General features: G+C 41.9%; 1 protein-coding gene across 1 annotated transcript in view; it reads right to left on the bottom strand.

The window, feature by feature from the left end:
• The window catches only part of ARL8B (ARF like GTPase 8B), a 40,909-nt gene extending 20,144 nt beyond the window's left edge, over positions 1 to 20,765 (bottom strand). The window contains exon 1 of the mRNA XM_074312233.2: positions 20,438 to 20,765. Within this exon, the coding sequence (XP_074168334.1) occupies positions 20,438 to 20,560 (123 nt within the window). The 5' untranslated portion in view covers positions 20,561 to 20,765. The remainder of the gene's footprint in view (positions 1 to 20,437) is intronic.
• Between the last annotated feature and the right edge of the window lie 6,029 nt (positions 20,766 to 26,794).

Below are 26,794 nucleotides of genomic sequence, written 5' to 3'. Positions count from 1 at the left end.
CTTACTTCCAACTACAGACATTAATTCCTTCCCACAGAATATCAGTTTAAAAGCAAATGTTAAAAAGATTCACTTGGGCAGTTAAATCTTATTAAGCAAAGAATAACATCTCTCAAAATTCCAGTGGGTTTGTGTGTGTGTGCGTTTGTTTTGGGAGGAAGGGATTCTCTTCAGTACTTACCATACAGAATTAAGAAGTGCGCAAAAACTTCAAATTTCCGACTCTGTCTCCTCTCTCCTTACAGCTGCTTCTCCTAAGTGCCTGTAGCTACTTCACCTCCTGCATCCCCTGAGTGTTTAGCACTCCTTTCCCTCTGCTTGTCTTCCTTCCTGAGTCTCAAAAGCTACTGTACATAGGAGTTTCGCTCTCCAACAGCTGGCCGTGAATAAATACTGTATTCCTTTCATCAAAGAGGCCAAGAGACCCACTCCAACCCTAAGACGCAGTACTTAACTCCTAACTGCTGCACTCGTCTTCACAAAGCACCCAGCATTGCTGCTCTGCCCGCACGGTGCTTCCCACACACTTCCAGGCTAAGGACCACTCCTGATGGCTAAGGGTCCAGGAAGGCAGGTCTCCAGGTTCTAGTGTTCACACTGCTAGGGTTTTTGTTTTGTCCTTTTTTGATGTTGTTAAACTTACAGTAATTTGGCAAGCAATCAGGTTTGCCTTGGGGGTCGGGGGTAGACAGTATATTTTTCATACTAATTGTTGGCATGTTTTATTTATGTTGCCAGGACATACAACGCCCTAAGCAGTAGCAACATGGATTTTAAAATAATTCTTTTTGGATGGCAACATTAAAACTGCGTGAGACTCACTGTGTTTTCTTTGACTTTAGGCTATGAAAACTGAATAGAACAAATGGAAATTGTCTAGATTAGAACTTCTTATAAAGCATAATGGCACAGGGAACTCTCTAACTACTAATTAAATACCTGATTGTCATTCTAATTCAACTCATTTGTAACTAATTAATTCTTACTGCCTGCTAATACCAACAGTAACTTTGCAGCAATCCCCTTTACAAAGACAACTCTTGAGGATTCAAATGTTCTCAAACCCACCATTTCAATTAGGAGCCTGAAAACTCTCACTCCCGCTAACCTCTATTCCTAAAACAACTCATTTCAAGCCGTCTCTAATGACTATTTCCTATACTCACTCTACCTCTCATCAACACCACTCTATTAATGGTTTTACTAAATCAATCATATCCAAAGAACTGCTGAAGAAAAAGTCGCCCTGCTTGTCTGTGGAATGATGTGCTGGCGACCACACGACAGTGTAGCATTTTCAGTGATGAGGCCGTAACAATGTAAAAATGGACCTCCTGTTCTTCCATCCCCCAAAAAACCAGTGGTGGAAAGCTCTAGCAAATACAGTATTTGCTAACTTGTCAAGTCACTCAGTGGATGTATTGCCCATGAACACCAAGGGTCCGCCATCACTCTTTAATCAACACCTGGATCTTTACAATGAAAAGACTACTGATTGCACGTAGGTTGTAGGTCGCAGCCGGTTCTAAGGGAGGGGGAAATCAGCATACAAGTCAAATTTCAGGCCTTAATACTACCTACTGGTTGGTCTCTAAACATTTCAACTAATTTTTTTTTACTTTTCTTTTGAACGTAAATACTTTTTCATAAAAAAGTGATTTTGTTAATGTACAAGTTTCTTTTCCTCTTTCTGGGAAGAACTGGGTATTTAGGGAACTAGAATGAGAGACTTATTTTTCACTGTGTGCCCTTCCCTGTGTGCATATACAGCTTGCAAAAAAGATCATGAAAAGAAGCTTTCTCCCAAATCCTTAAATAGGCTTCTATTACTGAACTTAAAAAGGGGGATTCCTAAAACCACCCAAAAGCTACAAATCAATACGTTATGTGTGTAATACAAGTCCATTAGTCTGAAGAAAAAAATCCCTTATAGAAAGACTGAAGCATACGTAAGAGATTTTTAACCTACAAACAGTAAAATGAGTTTCCTTCTCTTTAAAGGCCTAGCCTTTATCAAGATCTACTAAAGTAAGCCAGAATCAGAAAAATAATAAAAGAAAAATTTGAGTGTAATTAATACAGCCCATCCAAAACAAGTAAAATCACATAGCTGATTAAGTCACTTGAATATAGTTTATAGAATCCCAGCAGCTGTGGAGTTGCTATAAGAGGTCTCATTCATTGTCTCAGGTGATGGATGTTCAAACACAATAAAACAGAGGCAGCGGTTAGTCTGGTGGATGCCTGAGACTCTGGAGACAGTTACACTAGGTTATAACTCTGGCCTTACCACCTGCCCAGCTGTATGTCCTTCTTGCATGTTCCTTAAGTTTGCAATGCCTCATTTTCCCCAAATGTAAAATGGATGTAATAACAGTCTCTACCTCAGAGTTGTTTAAAAATTAAAGGAATTAAAACGTGTAGCATTTTGAGCAGTGGTAGGTTCAGGCACAGGAAAAGCATTCAGTATGTGCCACCACCATCATCACACAAGGCTCTGGTTAAGATTAGGTGAGCACAGCCACATTGCCCCTTCCACTGGGTGTAACTGAAAACCTCAGACAGAACGCATGTGCAGCAGCTACCCGAGGACTCTGAAAATAAGTGGTAGCAGGTAGATTAGAAAAGGAAATCAGAACTCAAATCACAAGTCATTTGGGGCTATTTCCTAGTTTGTTTGTTTGTTTCCCTTTCCTCCTGATCTCTCAGCCTGGATTCAAAGGCAGCCCAACTGCCAGAAATGTATGCCAGGCGTAAACAGAAAAAGCTCCAAGAAAGTCTCGTTTTGGTCTTGAGTGTGTGTGTGTGTGTGTACCAGGGAGGAGGTAACAGGACAGAGACAGTGGAAGAAACCCCCCATCTTTTCCCCCTTTCTTCTGCCACGGCCCCCAGACAAATCCAAACCTGGAAGCTGTGAACATCCATGGACAGGCAGGTACCCAGAGAGAAGACAGCCCTCATGCACTGTTGGTGGGAATGTAAACTGGTGAGCCATATGGGAAACAGTACAGAGGCTCCTCAAAAAGATAAAAACAGAACTACCCTATGACCCAGCAATTCTACTTCTGGGTATTTATCCAAAGAAAACAAAAACATGAATCAAAAATATACATGCATCCCTATGTTCACTGCAGCAGCATTTTCAACAGCCAAGATAGGGAAACAACCTAAGCTGGATGGATAAGAAGTGATGTGTACACACACAATGGAATACTATTCAGCCACAAAAAAGAATGACATCTTGCCATTTGGGACAACATGGATGGACCTTGAGGACATTATGCTAAGTGAGGTAAGTCAGACAGAGAAAGACAAATACCAAATGATGTCATTTATATGAAGAATCTATTTAAAAACAAAACACTAAACTCATAGATACAAAGAACAGATCGATAGTTGCCGAGGAGAGGGGTGGGGGTGGGGGGTTGGAGAAGTAGGTGAAGGGGGTGAAAAGGCACCAACCTTCAGTGATTATAAGTCATGGGGACCTAATGTACAGCATAGGGACTACAGTTAACAACACTGTATTGCTTACTTGAAAGTTGCCAAGAGTAGATCTTAAAAGTTCTCATCAGAAAAAAAAAACTAATTTGTAACTACATGTGGTGACAGATGTTAACTAGACTTATATGGTGATTTTATAATATATACAAATATCGAATCATTATGTTGTACAGCTGAAACTAAGATAATGTTATCTGTCCATTAAACCTCAGTTAAAAAAAAAGACTGGAAAAGCAAGAAATGCAATTAGTAATTTTAAGTCTTCTTAAAAAGAAATCTCCAGGTCCAGATAGTTTCACTGATTAATTCTGATAAACATTTAAATAGAAATAATACCAATTCTACATAATTTCTTTCCCAAAACAGAAGAGACAGGAACATTTCTCAACTCGTTTTATGAGCCCAGCACTACCGATACCAAAAAAAGTTTACAATATCCAAAAGGTTGACACACTATCCTAAAACGAGTACTACAATGATCAAAGTTAGACAGTGACAGAAGTAAGAGAGCTGGATCACCGGCTAGAAAATTTAAGCCAATGTACAGCCAAGTACTACCCTTATAAACGAATGGATTCTTTTTGTGATTTGGGAACAACAGTCCTTGACGAAGGGACATCTATCATTTGCTGAATGGTCTAGATCGTCAGTTTTGTTCAAACAAACGCTGGTGGGTGGAGGGTAGGGGAGTTAGGGCAAACCCACCCTCCCAGCAGGAGGGTACTGGAGGTAACCCATTAGCGTTTCCTGGTACCCAGGAACCACTTATTCTGGCCTAAAATGTTCAGAATATAACAAACCACAGCTCCACACATACAGCTGCTTCCCTCAGGGTGTCCTTTGTCTTCTGGTTGTACCCCTGATTCCGTTTTAAGCAGTCTGGAAACCTGCTCCAACATTCACCCAATACAGAACAAAAGACAAGAATTATCTGTGTTGGAATTTAGCCACGAGGCTTAGCTCCTGATGCACCAACAGGAGAACATGACTTTAAAAACTGCCAGGCATCGTCCCCAAAGCGAAGAACACCAGCCCCTCGAAGGAAGGTGCCATGCCCACTGCTACGTCTGAAAGAGCAGGACCAGGAGGCCGACAGGAAGGCCCTGCGAGCTCTGCGTCGCACACTGCCCTCATTTCTTTGAGACAGGACGCCCTATAGGAATTCAACTGACTCATTCAGAATTCCCAGGTCCAATATCATCCAGTAACTACTTTTGCTTCCCGTTTAGCTCCACTTCTTTAAGGGAAGTTATAGAAGAGGTTTTCTGGGCTGTGAAGATATATAACTGGTAAAAAAACATCTTAGACAATTTTTTGAGTCAGCCTTACTCTTCTTCCAGGGAAATGAGCTTCACTGCTCACTGAACCTGTGGCATCCGTTCGTGGCTATTTTATCTGCAATTACGTCAGCGACATTACTAAGGAGTTACCCGGGAACTGTCTCCTAGTTTAGAATTTAACCCACGACTCCTACTGCTACTCGGAACTCTTAAATGTTAGAAGTGAAAAATCCTCTAAATGTAACCACGGATTACAGCGTCTCACGTCAGATGACAGCATATGCATGAATCAGTTCTCTTTTCTAGCTGGAAAACGAATGAAGCTACTAAAACCCCGGCCCACAGGTGTGCCATGAATCAGGCAATCCTCCCTTCCTTATCTTTTAGAGAAGAGTCTAAGAATCCTTGAAAGAAGTCATGGAGGCAAGAAAATGTTTATAAACACAATTTTGATGTCAAACTCTGGAGGAAGCAAATGTGGCACCTGTCGTAAGGGTACGTAAAACCTAGGTTTTAATTTATTAGCCCTTTATCGCTGACTTGTAACAGTTTTTCTGTCTCATAGATTTGCAACTTTATCTCCTCCCCTAATAACACCACGGTGGATTGCTTTGTTTTGCCCCTGTTGTGAAATGTTTAGTAACACTGGTTACTTTTTAAAATATTAAAGAGTTACTAATTCCCTAAAACCATTTAAAACTAGAGTATATAGACCTTTTAGCTATTTATTCATGTATCAGTAGCGCCATCTCTGCTTCCATGCTTATGGGTTTGCCTCGCACTAGAGTGGTGTGGCTGCAGAAAATGCCATGGTCTGAATATATTCTCTTTCAATGGCTATTTTTCACTGTCGGGCTCGCTCTGGGTGTCCCTGAAGCAACACGAAACACTCCATTAGCCTCCTCAGTGTTATCAGCGTTGCTTCACGCAGAAACTCAGCTCTTAAATGATAGACAGTCATAAAACACTGAGTCACTGTACACTGCTCAGGTTCCAAACGGCAGTGCCGTCTAGATGCTAGCTTCATTATTTATTCACTAGCTGTCTACAACCCCACCTATTACCGTCTGTGGCGAGCCTGGCAGAGGACTACGAGTGCAGGGAGAGTGGAGTGACAAGAACGCTTTCCAGTAATCTGTGATTCCTGCCTCAAGAAGGCCTCATCGCTACCAGCTGGGACACATGTCGTTCGCTCACTTACACTGTTAGCAACAACAATCACCATGACGGTACACGACACCATTCACTTTACTGGCCTATTTTACAGAAAAGGAAGCTTGAGGTCAAGGTCCCAAGGTCACACACACAGCTAACTAGTTGCCAAACTGGAATCTGAACCCAAGTCTGAACCTCAAAACCCTAATGTGACTTTGTACTCAAGCACAATAATGCTTCAGGCATTTAAAGGTTATTTGGTGATGGACAAGCAGCGTCATTATCTGCACAGAAGCTTGAAGCTAATGTTAGGCGGCTCCACAGCAATGACAAAATACCTACTCAATGGTCATGAGAGGTTGCAAAAACATACTAGGCTAGTATTCTACTAGCATCTGTAGTACAATACCAACTTAGAGCAACCCCAATCTCTTCTTCCAAGCCCAAACTAGTATCTACAACCAAATGTACCTCCAGGAAGACACACCAAGGAAACCAGCACGTTTCCAGCAGGTGGCCCTACACATCCTAGCTCACGTCTATAGTGGATTATGGCAAAGGACAGTCTATTACTTCAGTTCCTTTTCCAAGGCGACAGAAAACCTTCATCAGGAATCAGAAACTGGTCCCTAGGGCCCAATACGCCTCCCTCCTGAAACTCAGGAACCTTCCCTCCCCCTCTGAAATCAAATCCCTACTCGGCCCTCACTTGAGGGGTGAGGAGGGTTCCATTTAACTGGAGCACATGCTGACGCCCTAACTCCCAAATATTACAACCCACAATGGTAATTCCCAATGGTGGGCGGGGCGGTCACTGTATGCCAGGCAGTGTGGCCGCTACCCTACGTCACACCGTGAGCCACGGGGCAGCTGTTCTCACTGCCACATCCCCAACGAGGAGACCAACTGAAGCGCTGACGGGTCACAGAGCTCTGGCTGATCTAGAATTCCACTTTAGGCCTGTCTGGCCCAACACACTTAACTATCACCCTACACTGCTTTCTACCGTGTTTCCCCGAAAATAAGACCTGGCCGGACCATCAGCTCTACTGCGTCTTTTGGAGCAAAAATTAATATAAGACCCAGTATATATTATATATTATATTACAATTATGATACATTATATTATATCGGGTCTTATAGTAAAATAAGACTGGGTCTTATATTAATTTTTGCTCCAAAAGATGCATTAGAGCTGATGGTCTGGCTAGGTCTTATTTTCAGGGAAACACGCTAAGTCAATAATCACGGAGCACCTATTGAATCAGGTCCAGAGCTACACTGAGGGGCATAAATAATAATGGGACGAACTTTGCAATCAAGAAGTAGAACCAATAAACAAATAGCTGGCACAAATTAATACAATCTGCAAGCCAAACTGTGCAAAGAGAGCAAGGGGCAATACGCTGCCTAGGAGAACAGCTGGGACAAAACCGCCCAGATGTGGCACCTACACCCTGGGTAAGACACAGCCGTTTAGGGGAAAAGGAGCAGCAGGAGATGGAACACGTACTGGCAGCGATGCAAATGCTCTGGTATCTTAGGTGTCTCACTCTCCAGCATTACTACACTCTGACATGCATCTCAAAGGCCTGCGTCCTCCAGCCTTCTGTTCAAAACCACCTCGCTCATCTTCACTGGCAAAATTAAGGCCTTCTCTAAAGCCTAAAACCAAAACCCAAAAAACCGAAAACCCACTAAAATTTATATGTTCCTACAAAGGATAACATCGGGAAGTATTAAAACCACCACTAAAGTAGATTTAAAGCACTTGGCAGCAAAGAGCCAAAGAAAGCTAAAAATACATATGGATACCACAGAAGGTCATGTCCAATTCCCAAACTAACCTCAGGCACAGAACTTGGGAGAGCTGTACTTACCAAATGGCAAAGCAAGATTCTAAAGGATTTGTCTGTAAACATGGATTCATCATATTTCGCCTTTTTTTTTTTTTTTTTTTTTTTTATGGAAGAGAACAGTCAGGGTGAGAGTTGGATTTCAGACCTGTATTAAAAATTGTGTCACTTAACCTTCCTTTACTTTGTACAAGCCAACGAATATCTGCTTCACAAGGGGGCCAAAAGAATCATATAGTTGGTTATACTCAAGCCAACAAAACTTCTTGCCCTCAACTGTGTCTTTGCTTCTCCTACTGTTCCTTCTTGAACCTCTGTTCTTTCCTTCATGACACCGGAAGCTACATAGGGAAGGAACCATGTCTGTTTTGTTCTTCATTATTCTATGCCGCCTAGGACACTACACTGCGTGGAATACTCACTGAATGGAAGAAAACCACTCTACTCTAAAGGCTCAGCTCAAAGGTCATTCCCACCATGGTCCCACCAAAAGTCAGAAAACTTCATTTCTAAAACTCCCCTCATGGCTTAGTGGGGTGAAGTGGGATAGTCCTATAGCTTTTTGCGCCAATATTAAGGCACTTAATAGTTTTATCCTATACATGGCTACTATGAGCTACATACCCGACCGGAAATAACTTTGGTATATTTATGCATCATCTCCTATCACAACACCTTGCACACAGTTTAAGCATACAGAGAATTGATACATATTTTTGTTATACTCATATTCATTCGTTCACTCATTCATTTATTCATTCGAGAGCTTATTATGTGCCAGGCACTGTTCTTTCCATTGGGATACAGCACTGGGAAAAAAAAAGAAAAAGACAAAGCCTTGCCCCTACAGAACTTATTCATAAAGAGGCAAAGACAATAAACAAGGTAATTTCTGATTGTGGTAAGCGCAGTAAAAATTATGATGGAGCTGATATGATGAATCTAGACTTGGGAAGACACCTACGATAGCCAGAATAGGAAAATGTAAAGGTTAAAACTGGTCAAACTGTTTGGCCCAGCATCTGGAACTCTGAAAAAATCAAAAATGAAAAATTTAGGAACATTTCTATCACTCAACAGGGAAAAATAATGCCTGTCACCACAATATACATACAAGGTTTAATAAAAGCCCGTAACATCCACTTGACTAGTATTTTTAGAAAAGGGGATTGAAGGAAGAAGAGATCAAGAGTTCCAGCTTCTGCTGGCTGAACGTGAGCTGCCTATGGGCCAGCAGAGCAGATAAAGCCAGTAGACTGTATGAGATCACCGAGTGTGTACAGCACGGTCCTCTCACTGTTACCAAGAAAGCCCACAGTGAGCATTAGGCGAAGTGACGTCAGCCTGACAGAAAAAGACAAATACTCTGCTCTCACGCGCAGGTGAAGAAACCAGCAAAATGGGGTTGATGTTACCAAGAGCAGCCCGACAGGAGCAGGGCGGCCTCCAGGCAGCGGAGCTAATACACCCCTTCCACGTGAAACGGAACTTGGTCAGCGTTTGAAACAGCTACATCCTGATACAGCTCCTGGAACTGGGTCTGCACCACTGAGCTCTCTATTAAAAATAAGTGTCCCCCCCAGCGAGACATAATTAATGACGTATGGCATAATATAAATCTGTTTGCCAGCATCAGTCACAACCCTTTCAAAGCTACTTGTGGAACCCCTTTGGAAGCCCCCCTTTTTCTGTCTTATAAACTCTGTCTCTTTCTTTCTCCTTCAGAACACAGCTGGAGTTTCTACCCAAATCTGTGTCTCCTGGATCTGCAAGTCCGTAAAAGGCCCCTAAATAAAGCTTTTGTTTGTCTTGCAGTTCTTGGTCAAAACTGATTGACATGTGGAATCTAAAAAAAAACAACAAAAAAAAAACCCTAAGAAACAAAAAACCCCTAACTTACAGACAAAGGAAATCCATTGGTGGTTGCCAGAAGTGAGGGGTGGGTAAAGTGGGTGAAGGGGTCAGAAAGTACAAACTTCTAGTTATAAAATAAGTACGTTATGGGATGTACTGTAGAGCATTGTGGCTATAGTTAATAATACTGTATTGCATTTTTAAAAGTTGTTGAGATCTTAAAAGTTCTCATAACAAGAAAAAAAATTAACTGTGTGGTGATGGATGTTAGCTAGACTTACTGAAGTGATCATTTAGCAATGTATACAAATACTGAACCATTATGTTATACGCCTGAAACTAATATAATGTTATATTTCAATTAATGTATTCATATATATATAAAAGAACAGAGGAAAAACTGGAAGGACATACAGCTTAATATTAATAGTGATTAAATCTCAATGGTATTAAAGATGATTTTTTTCCTGTTTGTATATTTTCACTTTCTATTAAACAACAAATATGGATTCTGTGTATTCTTTTTAAGAAATAAATGAGTTGTTTAATTCAGGCATTGAATGAAGAAATAAGATCAAAATAAGGAAACCAGAAGTTAGTGGAGTTTAACAGCTAGATTTGGAGGGGGCAAAGGGGGTTTATTTTACTTCCTAGGTTTCTTCTCTGATAAGAACTATTTCGAAATGATGACGTCTCTATATCTGCATTAAAACATTCTCCAGACAAAACAAGTTTTCAAGGAAAAAAAAAAAAAAGAGGCCTGATGATCAGTGTCCACATCAAACCTTAAGCCACCCTGGGAGGAAACGCCGTCACCAAAAGCTCCCTCAGCCCCGCACGCGTGCATGCAGTCTACGAAGCCCACCTCTCCTCTAGGAGGCAATGCACTAACACAGTTACAGCAGACTGATTGCCTGCTGGGTGGGGCTTGGACATTTGCAACTGTAAACAGTCATTAAACCCACTGTAATCTTAAGTCTACGTTAAAACTTACGTTAAAACATTACAACAAAGACGTGCAAAAGAACAACAATATTATGCTCTTATCCAAACTTAAAATTATAATGCACTTGTACAGGCCACCTAAATTCTAGAGGGCAGGTACCACTGCGAAGGGCAGCTTTTCTTCCTGTTGGGGTCAGTCTACTTTTCCACCCGACCTCAAAGCTGCAAATCATGTTTTCCTTCTGGCAAGAGGCTGGGATTTCATAACTGGCATATTATACTGGAGTCCTTCTATTTTTCTTTATCTCTCATCTATGCCTAAGAGTTCTAATTCCAGGTACAAGAAAGCACTCACTCTCAACCAGCAAGGTTCTCACAACCTTCACAAACATCAAAACAGAAAATCAAAGAAGTTAAATGACTTGTCCATAGTCCGGCCATTAGTCAATGGTGGAACACATAAAAGAACAACTTGTGTTTCCAATTCTACTCAGAACTGTTTCCACAACAAATACTGTAATTATATACCAACCAAGGAGAAGTATATCAGATCTAATTTCACTTCCTACAAGGAAGAAATATATGAGTAGGTCCATTGAAAATTATTAGCCTATCCTGGAGGTTAAATCATTTTTTTTCCACCAGCCCACCTCTACCTTCAATTACATTCAATATGATAATTATCATGTTCAAAAATTTTCTAAGAATTAAAAAAAAGGCTTGCATCCTAAACAAAAGCTACTAATACTTAATACTTAAAGTACAATCAAGAACCTGGAACTAATATAAAATAATGTTGAATGTCAACTATAATTAAATATATGGTCACGGGATGCAAAGTACAACATAGGGAATAGTCAATGGTATTGTAACAGCTATGTACGGTGTCAGATGGGAGCAGACTTGGGGGGGTTATCACTTTGTGAGGTGTGTAAATGTCTAATTATGACGTTGTTTTGTATACCTGAAACTAATAAAAAAAGAATCTTTAAAAAAAGTATAATCAAGAGAAATAAAATAACTGAATATAAAAGCTAATAATTTCACCTACTCTTCCTCCTAACACACCATTTATGGAATGCTTTCTATAGTTGCATGCTAAACTCTGCATACATTCATTATTTAATTCTTGCAACTACTCTACCAGTCAGTTGTATGAACATCTCCATTTTATACAGGAGGAAAAAATCAGACACTCACACAAATGCTATATGGCCAAGTCAATATTCAACCAAACCAGCTGAACTCCAGAACTCTCATTCCTGACATTATGCTACATGTTGCATTCAGCAATATGAATATGGGTTCGTAAGAGATGGTTTCTTAATATTTGTCCATTGGACACTGAGCACCTAGTACATGCCAGGCACTGTTTCCGGCACCTGGAATGTATCTGTGAGCAACAGACAGAAATCTCTACCTTCAAGGAGATCCCATCACAGTGACCCAGCAGCTAACTGCACCACGCACCTTCTGAGACGCCTTGTGGTCAACAATGCAGAGTGCTTTACAAGTATTAACTCATAACAACTCTATGAGGTAGGAAGTACTATTATTCCCATTTTACAAATAAAGAAACAGACATTGAGGGGTTAAATAACTTGACAAAAATAACACAAGTGGTGGAGTCAGGATTTGAACTTAAATAGTCTGGCTCTCAGCTCTCAACTTCTATGCCATTCTAACTCATGTAGTCGCTTGATTTCAAAATACTTCAAATAAACTGAACCTTACACCACATTCATATGACAACAATGTAGGCTCAAAATATATTCTTATAGTAATACTTATAGTAATGCTCAAGGAATTATCAAGTCAATAGGCACAAAAGACATTTTTAGTATCATTTTGTCAATCATCATCATCATTTTTTTTTTTTAAACAAATGATTACTTTTCTAATCCAGTTTAGGAGGAAAGGCATCAATTTCAAAGCAGAACTGTCACTATTTGGATACCTGAAACCTAAAATTATTTTGCCAGTAATAGAATTAAAAAAATAACAAAAACTGAATTCTTAGAGATGATTTTTAAATGAACCCTAAAGCTATAGACTTTAAAAAAAAAAAGTTCCTTTCAGGAAATGAAATAAATGTTATTCTAGTGTATAAAACTGGGCAAACTATGAAATTAGATCCAGATCCATTATCTAATTTAAGAAAAGTGTAACCTTAAAAAAAGTAGCACAACAGACTGTAAGGACTGCAGTTTTGACTTTGAAGGAAAAAATTAACTCAAATCATCCATCAGATATTTCAATTTTGGTTTGTCACATCTTAGAAAAACTAAATGCCTTAAATTATCATTTCATTTTGACCTATTCAGCAAATAGGTATTTTTTTCCTTAGTTTTTCTCATATATGAGTTCAAAGGACACAAATCAACTTTTAGAATTATGATACCAAATTATAAACTTTTAAAAAATTCATATACTATATCCTCAAAAACTCTACTTGGCAGACTTTCTTGGACTCTGGTTTAGAAAAGAATATTTTTTGACAACCCCTCCACCTTGTGCCTAGAAAAGCATCCCATATGGTAAGGATCACATGGAAATATGCCAGAGTTTCGGAATATAAACTCCAAAGCAATCCACCAATGAGTTTAAAATGAATTAGAATTAGAAATCAGTTGTATTTATATGGCTTGCCTGCAAATTTCAATTAAAAAAAAACTGGAAAAGGAATTATAGTCACAGTCTTAGCAGTTGCTGAAACATAAATACAGCATTAATTAAAACATTAAATACAGAGCAATTATCTAATAGGACAGTTTAAAAATACTGCTGCTTTACTTTTACCTTATCAACCAAGTATGTTTTGCCCTAAAAATACCAAAGAATGAAGTACGTAACTGAAGTCCAACTTCATATATGAAATCTGTTCAGAAGACGTTCTTTGTGGGAATGCATACTTTTTGGAACATAATCTGGCCATCTGCTATGAAACACAATCACATCCTTTGACCCAGTGATACCAACCCTGGAACCCATCCTCAGACACACAGCTCAAACTGATGTCCAACAGCAAACCCTGGACACCACTCAATGTCCAATAATGAGGAAATGATCAAATATATTGTGACACATACACAAGATATGCCAGAACAGAGTAACTTAAGAAGGCATTAAAATGGTTTTACACTCCTAAAATTTGTACAGAACCACAAGAGACCCAAATAACCAAAGAAATTCTGAGAAAGAAGAACAAAGGAGGAAGCATCACACTTCCTGATTTGAAGCTATATTATAAAGCTATAAGCATCAAAACAGTATGAGACTGACATAAAAACAGACAAACAGACTAATGAAACAGAATCAAGAGACCAAAAATAAACCCAAGCGTACACGGTCAACTAATATTTGACAAGGGAGCCAAGAACACTCAATAGAGAAAAGACAGTCTCTTCAATAAATGGTACTGAAAAAATTGGCTATTCACATGTAAAAGAATGAAACTGGACCCATACCTTATACCATTCACAAAAAGTAACTTAATATGGATTAAAGAGTTAAATGTAAGAAACCATGAAAGTACTATAGGAAAATGTAGAAATAAATAAAGCTCCTTGACGTGGATCTTGATAACTTTTTGGATATGATACCTAAAGCACAAGCAACAAAATAAAAAATGAACAAGTGTAACTAGATCAAACTAAAAAGCTTCTGCATAGCCAAAGAAACCATCAACAAAGTGAAAAGATAACCTATGGAATGATAAAAAAAAAATTTGCAAACCATTTATCTGATAAGGTGTTAATATCCAAAATATAAAAAGAATGCATACAACTCAATAGCGAAACACCCAATAGCAAACACGACAATTAAAAAACTGGTAAAAGACCTGAATAGACACTACTCCAAAGAAGATACATGAAAGGCCAGCAGGTACTGAAAAGCTGCCTAACATCACCAGTCATTAGGGAAATGCAAATGAAAACCACTACGAGGTAGCTGTCATCTCACCCTAGTTAGGATGATGGTCATTATCAAAAAGACAAGAGCTAACAAATGCCGGCTGGGATGTGGAGAGAAAGGACCCTCCTGCACTGCTGGTCGGAATGTAAATTGGTGCAGCCACTATGGAAAAGGGATGGAGAATCCGCAAAAAATTCAAAATAAACCTACCATATGACCCAGAAATTCCACTTCTGGGAATATATTTGAAGGAAATAAAAACTAAGTAAAAAAGATATCTGCATCCCCATGTTCACAGGAGCATAATTTACAATAGTCAAGCCACGGAAACAACCTAAGTGTGCAGTGACGGATGACTGCATGAAGAAGCTGTGGTGTATACACACAACGGAACATTTACTCAGCTACAAATCCATGTGTGACAACATTGAAGGCATTATGCTAAGTGAAATACATTACACGGAGAAAGACAAATACTGCATGATCTCACTTACAAGTGGAATCTCAAAAACAAAACAAAACAAACAAAAAACCCCAAACTCAGAAAAAGAGATCAGACTTGTGGTTACCAGAGGCAGAGGGTGTGGGTGGGGGAACTGGAGGCAAGTGGCCAAAAGGTACAAACTTGCACTTTTAAGATAAATAAGTACTAGTAAAGTTGTTGAGAGTAAATCCTAAGAGTTTGCATTCTGTAAGGAGAATTTTTTCTCTTTCTTTTTATTGTATCTATATGAGGAGATGGGTGTTAGCTGAACCTATTGTGGTAATCACGTCACAATGTATATAAATCAAACCATCATGCTGCACGCCTTAAACTTACACAGTGCTGTATATCAATTATTTCTCAATAAAACTGGAAAAAAATAAAGTGCCTTAAGAAATGAGAAAAAATGGTTTGAGATGTAGAAAAATGCACACCATAACTAAAAGAAAACAAATCACGATGCAAATATAATAGTATCATCCATCTGAAAACTTTTTAATAAGGTGTTTGTATATATACATTTAAAAAAAGGAGTAACTTTGAGACATTGACAGTAGGTAACCTTAAATGGTGGAGATAAAGGGCTTCTTCTACTTTATACTATTCTTTTAACATTTCTACTAATGACCCTGTATTATTTTAGTAACCAGAAAAAAAAATCTTCTAAAAGTAACATGTAACTATTTTTTTATAGGTGCAAAATGGCTTTTGCATCTGTGTTCAGTGACCATCCACTTTATCTCTGAGAAACTTAAAAAAGTGCTTTAGGTTGTGAAATATCCTGGGTCGGTAATTTAAAATGCATTACAGCACTCTAACAGCTTCTTAACTAGAACATTGGGCTTTTGAAATTCTAGGTCTGCATGGGAAAAATATGGGAGGGGATGGGATGGGGGAGGGGGCTTTGAAGAGATGCCCTTAGGCAGGATGCCTCATGCTCCTCAACTCGTTCTGTATTTGAAGAATTCCTCACTGCAAGACTGGCATCTACAGTAGAGTTCAAGGTCTGTTAAACTTTAGACTTAGATCACAGCGAATTTTCTTTCAAAACTGTTTTTGCCATTTTCACCCCCAAATAAATAATAAGTACTCTGATCAAACACAGAACTATTTTTCTTTTTAACAATATTAAGTGTAGTTCCATAACCCAGCAATGCCCATTAGCCAGCTCTTTAAACGTCTCAGCATAACATTGTAATATTGTGCTACTTCTATTCTTCGTAGATTATCAGCCCTTTAATTCCTAGCCTCAAATTATATATACACGGGTGGGGGTGCCAAAAAATGTACACACATGACTCGTATTCATCTTTTGTTTTCGGTATATATTGAGTATTACAATTTTAATACAGTTTTTTCCTTTCTTAAAATGTGTATACTTTTTTTGGAGATATATACACACACACACATATATAAATTTTTTTTTCCTCAAATGTTTGTCACCTGCTTAAAATGCTTGGATTTAAAATGCTATCCAGTCTTAAGAGGAGCGAGCATATTTATATATATAAAGATTTTTAGGGGCCGGCCCGGTGGTTCAGGCGGTTAGAGCTCCATGCTTCTAACTCCGAAGGCTGCCGGTTCGATTCCCACATGGGCCAGTGGGCTCTCAACCACAAGGTTGCCAGTTAAACTCCTTGAGTCCTGAAAGGGATGGTGGGCTCTGTCCCCTGCAACTAGCAACGGCAACGGGACCTGGAGCTGAGCTGCGCCCTCCACAACTAAGACTGAAAGGACAACAACTTGACTTGGAAAAAAGTCCTGGAAGTACACACTGTTCCCCAATAAAGTCCTGTTCCCCTTCCCCAATAAAATCTTTTAAAAAAAAGACACTACTTTTCAAAAAAAAAAAAAAAAAAAAAGATTTTTAAAGGATTAAAATCTCCTCATGCACAGCTCTATGGTTCTAACCTCCACTGGATCTACAGAGGCAGACGGGAAAAGTTGAAAAGTGCACTGGCCCTGGGTTCTAATTTTATCTCTGCTACTAATTAGCTTTGTGGCCTTAGGAATTTCATTTAACTCTTCTGGATATCCTAGCCACATCTATAAAATGAGGGCAAACTTAAGGTTTCCACAAATTCTTAAAAAATAATTCTAGGGTGGTGGGTTGGCTCAGTTGGCTAGAGCGCAGTGCTCGTAACACCCAGGATACTGGTTCGATTCCCACATAGGCCAGTGAGCTGCGCCCTCCACAACTAGATCGAAAAAACAAAACGATTTGACTTGGAGCTGATGGGTCCTGGAAAAACACACTGTTCCCCAATAAAAATTAATAATAATAACTGGGTTCAGATTTCTACAATCTCCCCAAATATCTTATTTTTCCAATTCTCAGGAGTAAGAAAATTATTACTGGATTAATCTTTGTGGTATCAGCACTTCACAAAAACGTAGACAAATTTTTATACCACTACCCATTTCAAAAATACACAATGTTTATAAAATGTATCCTCTGACATTTTGGTAGATCCTAGTAAACATTTCTTAGCAACTATCCTATACCCCATCTAAGAGTCTCAGTTAAAAATAAACATTGCTCAAACATACATTACACATATAGGGCACATGGTTTATTATGCAATTAACTGCCGGAATATAGCAACAGGCACTATATTTCATTTCCTAACATGAATCAGAATGTTAAAGACTAGAGGTGTTTCTTTTTTAAGGTCCAAAAACAAAAAGAACACTATATCTATATTTGTATCTATATATTGCTTCTATGAAAAGTATTAGATAAAATGAAGCATCATTTCAGTTTTAAAACCATAAGAATATGAATTTTAGGACTGAAACTCTCTTTAAGTAAACTGCTTAATTGCAGAATGGACCAAATGTTACAAATATCAGCTTCACAAACCATTTGAGTAAATTAAATAACATGTTATTATTTTTTTTTTAACTTTTAAGGCAGAAGATAAAGCCACAATTTGATGTTTACAAAAGTTGATTTTTCCCCAAAAGAAAATTGGCTTCACCTGAAACTTTCATACCTGGGAAGTTACTTGTTGAGTTTTAATAAAAGTGACACATAGCGCTCAACACATCTGTATTTAATCTACAAAACAAACATTTTATACAAAATACAAAGAGTAGCACTATTGATTTTTTAAAAAGACAATGCTAACTTTGGTGTTTTGGACACACCGTTTCTATCTAAAAATCTGTAAAAATCACCTTTAATTACTAAACTTTTCCTCATCCTCAATATATTCTGTGAGAATCACAGATTAGGTTAGAGTCTGACTTTTAAAAAGTATGAAATTTACTGGTCTCTTTTTTCCAACATCCTTGTCAACAAGTAGGCAACTACAGTCCAGATTTTTTTCTTAAAGGAAGCTACCCAACATCATTAAAATAAAATAAAATAAGTCTCACGTTAAAATAATAGCGGAACCACTGGTTCACTTTAAATTCAATGACTTTCCAGAAATTTTGTTGTTAAAAGTAATCTAATGCAAATGGAAAAAAAGGGGGTGTGAGATGTGTTACTTGCTATAATCCACAGATCCAGTACTGTAGGCCACATCTGGATGTATACAGAGATTTAAAGAAGAAATGACCCTAGCTAATCCCCTTCTCAGTATTTTTCAAAACAGTGCTTCTGCATTAAAGGAGTATACCCACTACAAATAATAAGTTACCATTTACCTAGCCCCTTTTAATGGGCAGGCACCAAGCTACCAGTCACTTCACATCTGTCATTTCATTTACTCCTCAGAGCAAGTCTGTAAGAAACATACTATTATCTCCAATTAATAAGCGAGAAAGGAAGGACCGAAAGAGGATACCAGGCTGCTAAGTGGCAGAGCCAGATGGCACACCCAGGGCGCTCTGACATGAAGCTGCCCTGTTCTGAGTTCCTCCCGGATTTACCAAACTTTTGTTTGTTTCCCGAGCATAACTACTTCTCTGCAACAAACATAACTGATTGTAGCAATGCACCTATCTACACTACAAATTAATGCAGTCTTGTCAAAAGGATAGGATTTACAAGGAGACTCCAATTCTTATTTCAAAGGAATGTCAGAAAATTTACAGTTAACTGAGCTCATCTGCACTCAGGCTCATCTTGTCCCTATCATATAAAAATTCTAATATGGATACTTAGTCCAAAGCTTTTCCTTAATTTTAGCATTAGATACACATTCCACTCTACTATACCTGTTGAAAGGTAGTCATCTCAAGCCAAATAAAATCATACTACAAAAAGACCCAAACAAGCAGATCAACTTTCTTTATACTTATATGCGACATTCTTCACATTTAGATTTCTGCTCAATCTCCTTCCCTCCAAGTCTTACTCATTCCTGTTGCTCCATCACTGCAAGGACTAAGAGTCACAAGTCACATATGTTCTCCAATAAGGGAGCTGTGTTTGAATCATGCCTGTAGCCAAACCAGTTCGACAGCCAGTCTCCCAGTAAATAGGAGTCCAGCCTCACCTCCAGTGGATGAAGCGCTGCCATCTCTCTCGAGACTAGTTCCAAAGCGGATCAAGCCCCTACCAGCTAAGACTGAGTCACGCAGCTCCTGGGCTCTAAATAAAGACTGACGAGACTCTTTTGCATGTTTTGCTCTCATTCCTTCCACAAACAAGCAAAACTGCATCACCAACCTCCCCCTCAATCACTCCTGGAGAAGCACCAGGTTGTGCGCGGGGTCCCGGGGCAACTTCCCTCCCAGACGCCCATTCCCGGGCCTGGAATAAGCTCTGCTCCGGCCCAGTCCCGTCAAGTGCGAGACCCTCACAAACGGCCAGCCGTTTCCAAGGCAGTTAGCGCTCTCCGGACCTCAGACCCGTCCAGTCCCCCGGCTCCAGACGACAATGAGCCCGGGAAGGGCAGGGACCTTACCTGCCTGGCGTGAACGCCGGGCACGGCTGTGGACAGGAGGAAGCCCCCCTCCCGGCTCGGTGTCGCCCCTGTGGGAACGAGCGAGGGCCCGTCGCCGTTACAGGGCACACGCCGCGCACAGACATCAGGAAGGTCCGCACGGGGCCCGCGCCCGAGGGGCGTCTGCGGGAGGCTGGATTCTCCTGCTCTCTCGGGACCGCCGGGCTCGCCGAGTCCCACCCTCCGGGAAAGTCACAGGCAGCAGTTAACCCTGCAGCTGCCCCCAGCGCAAACCCCGAGGAAGCCCAGTCCCCCGAGCGCTTCCGAAACGCGACCAGCCCCCGTTCGCCCTTCCCGAGCCCCGGCCGCGTCGACGGCACAGCCCCGGGAAGGCGACGACGACGTGGGCATGACCCCCCAGCCGCCGACCTCAGCGCCACCCCCCGGCCACCGACACGCGGGAAACTCCAAATCCCGGCCGTCGGGGAGGTCGGGGCACGGCGGCCCCCACCCCCACCCCAGGGCCCCGCGGCGCCCACGGCGCCCCAACCCGCCCCTCGGGCCGGAGTCGCGGCCGCAGCCCCGGGGATGAGCGGCGGCCCTCACCGCGATGACATTGACGAAGGTGGTCTTGCCCGAGTACTGCAGCCCCACGAGCGTCAGCTCCATCTCCTCCTTCCAGAAGAGCGAGCGGAACCAGTCCAGCAGGCGGGAGATGAGCGCCAGCATGATGGCGGCCGGGCCGGAGGGCGGACGCGCGGGCGGGCGGGCGGCGGCGGCGGCGGCGGCGGCTTCCACACGAGCGGGCCTCGGCCCGGACCCCCCAACGGCTCCTCGGGGCCCCGGCGCGACACTGGCAGACACGGGCGAGCGGCAGCAGCCGGAGCCAGGAAGCCGAGCGGGTCATATGACTCGCCCTCCCCCCACGCTCGTCCACGCGCCGCCGTCGGCGCCCACGGCAGGAGCGGCGAGGCCGGCCCGGGCCAGGCTCGCCCGCCGCCTGCAGCGCCACCTGGTGGGGCCTCCGCGCGGCACCGCGTACCAGCCGGCCGGCCTTGGGTGCCTTTTTCCTACCACGCCCTCCTGCGCTCACAAATGTGTTAGTGAATTCATCATTCATTCTTTCTACAATTGTTTATTGACAGCCTACTGTATGCAGAAGGAGTTCGAGACGGGGGCGGGGAAGGGGGGGCGGCGTTCAGCATAAAAATCCCTGCCCTACATTTTTGGTGATAGCCAAAGATGGAAAGCCAGGTGTTTAGCAATAGGGAGCTGATTAAGTCAACTATAGTATGTCAACGAGGATGGTCTTTGATTTGTAAACTGATTTGTAATGCAGTCCAGGAAATACTTTGAAGAAACATATATGTAAAGTGCAGACTATGTATATAATGATATTTTTGGTGTAAATTGGGAAAATAAGAATATATATGTAAATATACGCAAATATGTGTACTGGAAGACTAATAAAAATGTTTTCTTATGGGGGTTGAGGAACCTGTATATCTGGAGGCAGGAATGGGAATGAGACGCCTCTAGATATCTTTTTATATAATTTTGACTTGCAACCATGTAAATGAGTTGCCTGTTCAAAAGTTTCATTTAATTGAAAAGTAAACAAAAACATCTGCAAGGTTTTCAGATTTAAAAAACATCTCTGCCCTCATGGAGCTTACATTCTAGTGAGGAGACATGTAATATATACATATATATATAGTAGCACTGAACTTTATAAAGAGAACCAAACAGTAGGACACAGGAGTGGCCTCTGCTCTAGTTAGGGTCAGAGTAGACCTCTGGGAGGGAGTGGTCCTGGTTTGGGAAGAAGCGAGAAAGAGCGTCAGTCAGGTGCATATCTGGTGGAAGCACCTTCCAGACTGAAGGAACAGCAAAGACCCTGAGGGGGCAGGACAACGGGATGCTCTAGAAATAGAAGTACAGTCAGTGTGGCTCAGATTAATAAGGCAGGGCGTGGGCAGGATGTGGATGGAAAAAAGGCAGGCACCGAACCAAGGAGGGCATGGTGGCCCTAGAGTGATTTTATTCATGCTGTGATGGGAAGCCAGGAGAGTGAACCAATTTATATTTTTAAAAGTTCGCTCTGGCAGCTCCATGGAATAGGCTAGGAAGCTTTGAGGTTTGAACTGTGTTACCCCAAAAGAGATGGAGTCCTAACCCCAGGATTTTGTTTGGAAATCGGGCAATTGCTATCAGTTATGGTCATACTGGAGTAGGGTGGGTCCTTAGTCCAAGTTGACTGGTGTCCTTATAAGAAGAGAAGAGACCCAGACACGAGGGGAGAAGGCCATGTGGCAACAGAGGCAGAGATGGAAGTATTGCAGGTGCCAGCTAGGGAACAGCAAGTAACTGCCAGCAAACCACCGGAAGCTGGGACGAGGCATAGAACAGACTCTCTCGCAGTCTCAAAAAAATCAACCTTGCCGACACCTTGGTCTTGGATTTCTAGCCTCCAGAACCCTAGACAATAAATGTCTGTGGTTTTAAGCCACCCACTTGTGGTCCTTTGTTACGGCAGCTCTAGCAAACTCATACAGAGGGAATGAGCAGAGACAGTGATAGGTGAGGAGGCTATTGTAAAGCTTTAAAGGATGATGGAATCTGGGACTTCGACTTTGTAAGCACTTCGACAATTACTGAGTAAACAAATAAATGAGCTAAGTGCAAAGTGAGAAATGGAATATTCCTCAACCTTTACACTCACTGTAATTGCCTTCACCTCTAAAACCATTAGTTAATAGAAAGTGACTTCTCACCTCCAGATTCTAGTTTCCCACTTCAAAAACTTTAAAATTTATTTTTTATCATAAAAGCACGCAATGTGATGGTTGTAGAAATTCAAACAGGACAGAGGTGTGATAAGAAAAAGGTCATCCATCTCTTGGTACCCTCAATATTCATCTCTGAAGTAACCCATTTTAATAGTTAACTCTTTTTTGATCAAGTAAACACATGCACATATATGGGATGGGGAATTTTTGCATATATACAAAAATAAGAATATGTTGTAGGATTATTCTACAGCTTCCTTCTTTACTTAACTTGTAAAGATGTTTTATTAAAAATAGAGGCAATAAATACTCAAAACTCCTCATTTTCTCATTATTTTACTACTAATTTTGCTGTATGATGGCTGTGCAAGAAAGATAAAATTCCCACGGTATCAGAGCTGGACGCATCCTGGAAGACCATTCTCATTTAGCTATCAGAAAACTGAGGCCCAGAGAAGGAAATATCCCAATTAGGAACCTGATTTTAAGTGTAATCTCCTTAAGGACAGGGGCCATTGCTACTTGGCAATAAACTTATTTTGAGTAAACAAGTCGGTCAGTATGGGGATCCTGAAATCTCACCTCTTAGGCATTTGTTTTGCTAGCTTCATTTTTGGACAAAGAATAAAATGGGTGTGACACATTCCGTAAGTTCCCACTGGCCTGATTATCAGCCTCCTAGCATCTTAAAATGCCAGCACCTGGGCCTTACCCACGAGACACTTCTGCATTTTGGCCAAGTCAGTCATGGGGCTGGAATTTTTCATTAGCCATGGATGTCACTCCAGGTCATATAGATAACCCACCCACATCTGCAAGGGGCAGAATGTCAGCTCTGTCTTTTGGAAGCAGAGTGTTGGCCTCAGGAAAAGAGAAGCAAGGCTAGTTAGGGAGTTCTCTTTAGAAGGAACATGCCTCTTTATTCTAAAACTGAGGTAGTCAATCCCATTTTTTAAAAAAATTAAGGATTTTTAAGAAAAATTTAAGAAACTAAACGTTCTTTTGAAGGTAGAAAACAAATATTCAGTGCAGTGTGTGGGAGTGCCAAGAGTACTGCCAGGAAGGAAAAGCCTTATCTTGAATAAAAAGTTCATATCCTGGCTTTAAAAATGAAATAGATGTGTGATCTTGGGCAAGTCACTTCCCCTCTCTGGGCTTTGGTTTCCCTATCTATAAAGTAAAGGGTCTGGATAAGATAAAATTTAAGAACCTCTTATCTCTGAGGGAATCAAACCCGCAACCTTGGTGTTAAGAACCTCTTATCTCTGAAACCTTATGATTTCATAGCAGCTTGACTGAAATGTTCAGGAGTGGATTCCAGCATGGGAAAGGAAATCATTCTCTTTTTCAATAGCCTTTTTTTTTTTTTTTTTTAGGGGAGTTTAAGTTTTACAGAAAAGTAAGCAGATATAACCCTCTTTCCCTCTAACAGCTTCTCAAATTATCTTTGTTCCATTTGTTCCAATTCATGAACCAACATTGCTACATTATTATTAACTAAAGGCTATAGTTTACGTTACTGTTTATTCTTGTGTTGTACATGCTACGGTTTTGGACAAGTGCATTATGTCATGTATCCACCCTTACTGTATCATACAGAATAGGCCATACAGCAGGCCCTAAAAACCCCCTACGTTCTGACTATTCATCCCCGAGATAACTTTTTCACCTTCAATAGTCCATGATTTTATATATTTAAAAGAAACAAAGAAACATCGAATGACTGACACACACACACTCTCTCTCTCTCACACACACACACATACACACAACCTAAGAGTCATCAGTGGAACTCAGAAACATCCACATGACCATTTGACAGAGGAGAAGAGTGTCTAAAGGGTTTTTGTCTGTTTGTGGGAGCCCCCTGATTCAGCCAGGTCTGAAGCTGTTATTCTGAATTTTCAATTATCTGAGACAACCAATCTCTCTCCGTCAGCCAGCTGGATCTCAGTTTCTGTCGAGTACTCTGTAAGAATCCTGTCTAAAATCTATTTGAGAAATCAACACAACGACAAAAAAGTCTACCTGTGATAGGAACAAAGAAAGGCCGGGAAATGAAAGAAAATGTGACAAAGCAAAGGGGATGATAGACACAGAAAGGGACACAGAGGTGCGGGACAGAAGCATCGGTTTCTTTTAAGCGTGTCTCTGCTCATCCAGGTCATCACTGCTTTTGGGGGACTTGGTGACTAGTCAGTGCATGGTTTGATGGTAAAAGCAGGCATTTTGGGGTCCAGAGGGTGTGGGTTTGCACACCAATTCTCTCACTTCTGACTTTCAGCAAGTTACGTCACGTCTCGGAGCCTAAACTCGGGATAATATCTACCTCTCAGGGTTGTCAGGAGAGTCAAATGCGACAATACAATCAGTCTCTTAGCCCAGCGTGCTGCCCACAGACAGTGCTCATTAAACGGCACTTCTCTTATTTCTGATAATACCTCCTGTGGAAATTCCCAATTCTGAGTTCCTGTGACAGGCACGCTACCCAGAAAATGATGACATAAGCCCCTCCTGCTGAGGGCTCACAGTACCATCACATGCCTCTGGGCTGTCCTCTCGGGCACTTAGCAGCACTAAGACACATCCTGTGGTTGCCATGTCAAGGCCAGGGTTTCTCAGTTCTGCACTATTGGCCTTTGGGAACAAATAATTGTACTGTGTGTGCGCAGCAGTCCTCTGTACCTTCAGCAACATTCCTGACCCACTAGATGCCAGTCTGCCCCCAGTTGTGACAGCCCAAAGTGTCTCCAGACACTGCCAGAAGGTCCTGGGGGCCAAATTGCCCCCCGTTGAAAACAACTGGATTTGAAAATTTTTATTCTATTTCCCACTGCCCTGTCCTTTAAACTCACTCTGGGGGCAATGGGTGCCAACAGGCGGGAGCACCGGAGTGGCCGGCCCCTCTGGAAAGAGGAGTGTGATCAACACTGACATTGTGAGGTTTTTGTTTGTTTGTTTGCTCAGGTCTCCTCGCCCACCAGGAGGCCCCCCTGGGTAAGACAGCCTGACCCCAGTTCTTTCCCTCAGGTGAGCCACACTGGTCTCCCGGGAACAGTCACCATGCTCTGTTCCCCCAAACCGTGCTGACAAGAGACTGCTTCAGTGTGGGAATGTCTTTTTGCTCCTCAGTCACAACAGCCAGCAGCCCCTGTGCCACATGATTAGATCTCTCAGGCAGGCATCCACTGTGCCCCCAGCCTCTCTACGGGGCCCCTTTAAAGCCTTTTTTCTTGGGTGTAAGACGGTAAGCAGGTGCCTCACACACACCCTCACTGGGTCAGGGAGTGACTCAACTCGTGAACAGCCTCCACAAACACTGTCTTTTCCTTCAATTTCCCCTCTGGGTTGCTATCCTCAGTGGGAGTGAAGGGTCAGCATCTCAAAACCCCCCTCTTGCAAGTCCTGCGTGACCATCACGTTGACACGTGAGATGTATCACTGTGGCGCTTCAGCCCAAAGTAGAATAAACTGGTTTCACTGTAACCATTAGTTTCATCCTATTATTATTGGCCAGACCGAGTCCTCTGGAGGCAGGGATAGTCTTACTCAACTTGGCATCTCAGCGTCTGGCTCCGGTCTGACACCTGGTAGGGGAGGTCTGTAAACGTGTCCCAGCGAATCGAGTCACAGCCCGGCTCCTGTCCTGGCAACGTTCGGATTCCTCTCGGTTGGCAACGGTTCATTTGACGGAATAAAGAGGCAGGCGCAGAAAAGTGAGATGGAAGTGAGTTTCTGCCCGGCTTCCGAAAGGATGCCTGTCGTTGCCGTAGGTGAGCTGGTGAGGGCAGCGAGTGGGGCGGAAGGACGCCCGGGTCCCCGAGGCCGCGCCGCCGCCTCCGAGCTCCCGCTGGCAACCGCGGGGCGCACCGCACAGGCCGAACCCGCAGCCCGGGGCCGGCACCGCGCTCTGACGCGCAGCGGGATCCCCGGGATGCGCTGGAGGTTTTCATCCGCTGCCAGGCCGAGTTCAAAGGCGGCCTGGAAGCTGTCAGGATAGACGTGTCCGTCCAAAATACACCCTCGGCCTAGGCAGGTGGCTGAGGAAAGCCCGATTCACGGCGTCCAAAGAAAACTTCGTCCAGAACACCGGGTTCTGCGCGCTGCTTTGGGGCCAAAAACAAGCTACAGGACAGACGCACTTCAATAGAACTTTCAGATGTTTTTTCAAAAA

This window comes from Rhinolophus sinicus, chromosome 5 (assembly GCF_057876585.1).
Source record: "Rhinolophus sinicus isolate RSI-liver-muscle chromosome 5, RSI-T2T, whole genome shotgun sequence".
NCBI classification, from domain to species: domain Eukaryota; kingdom Metazoa; phylum Chordata; class Mammalia; order Chiroptera; family Rhinolophidae; genus Rhinolophus; species Rhinolophus sinicus.
This window is presented reverse-complemented; position numbering and strand designations above follow the sequence as displayed.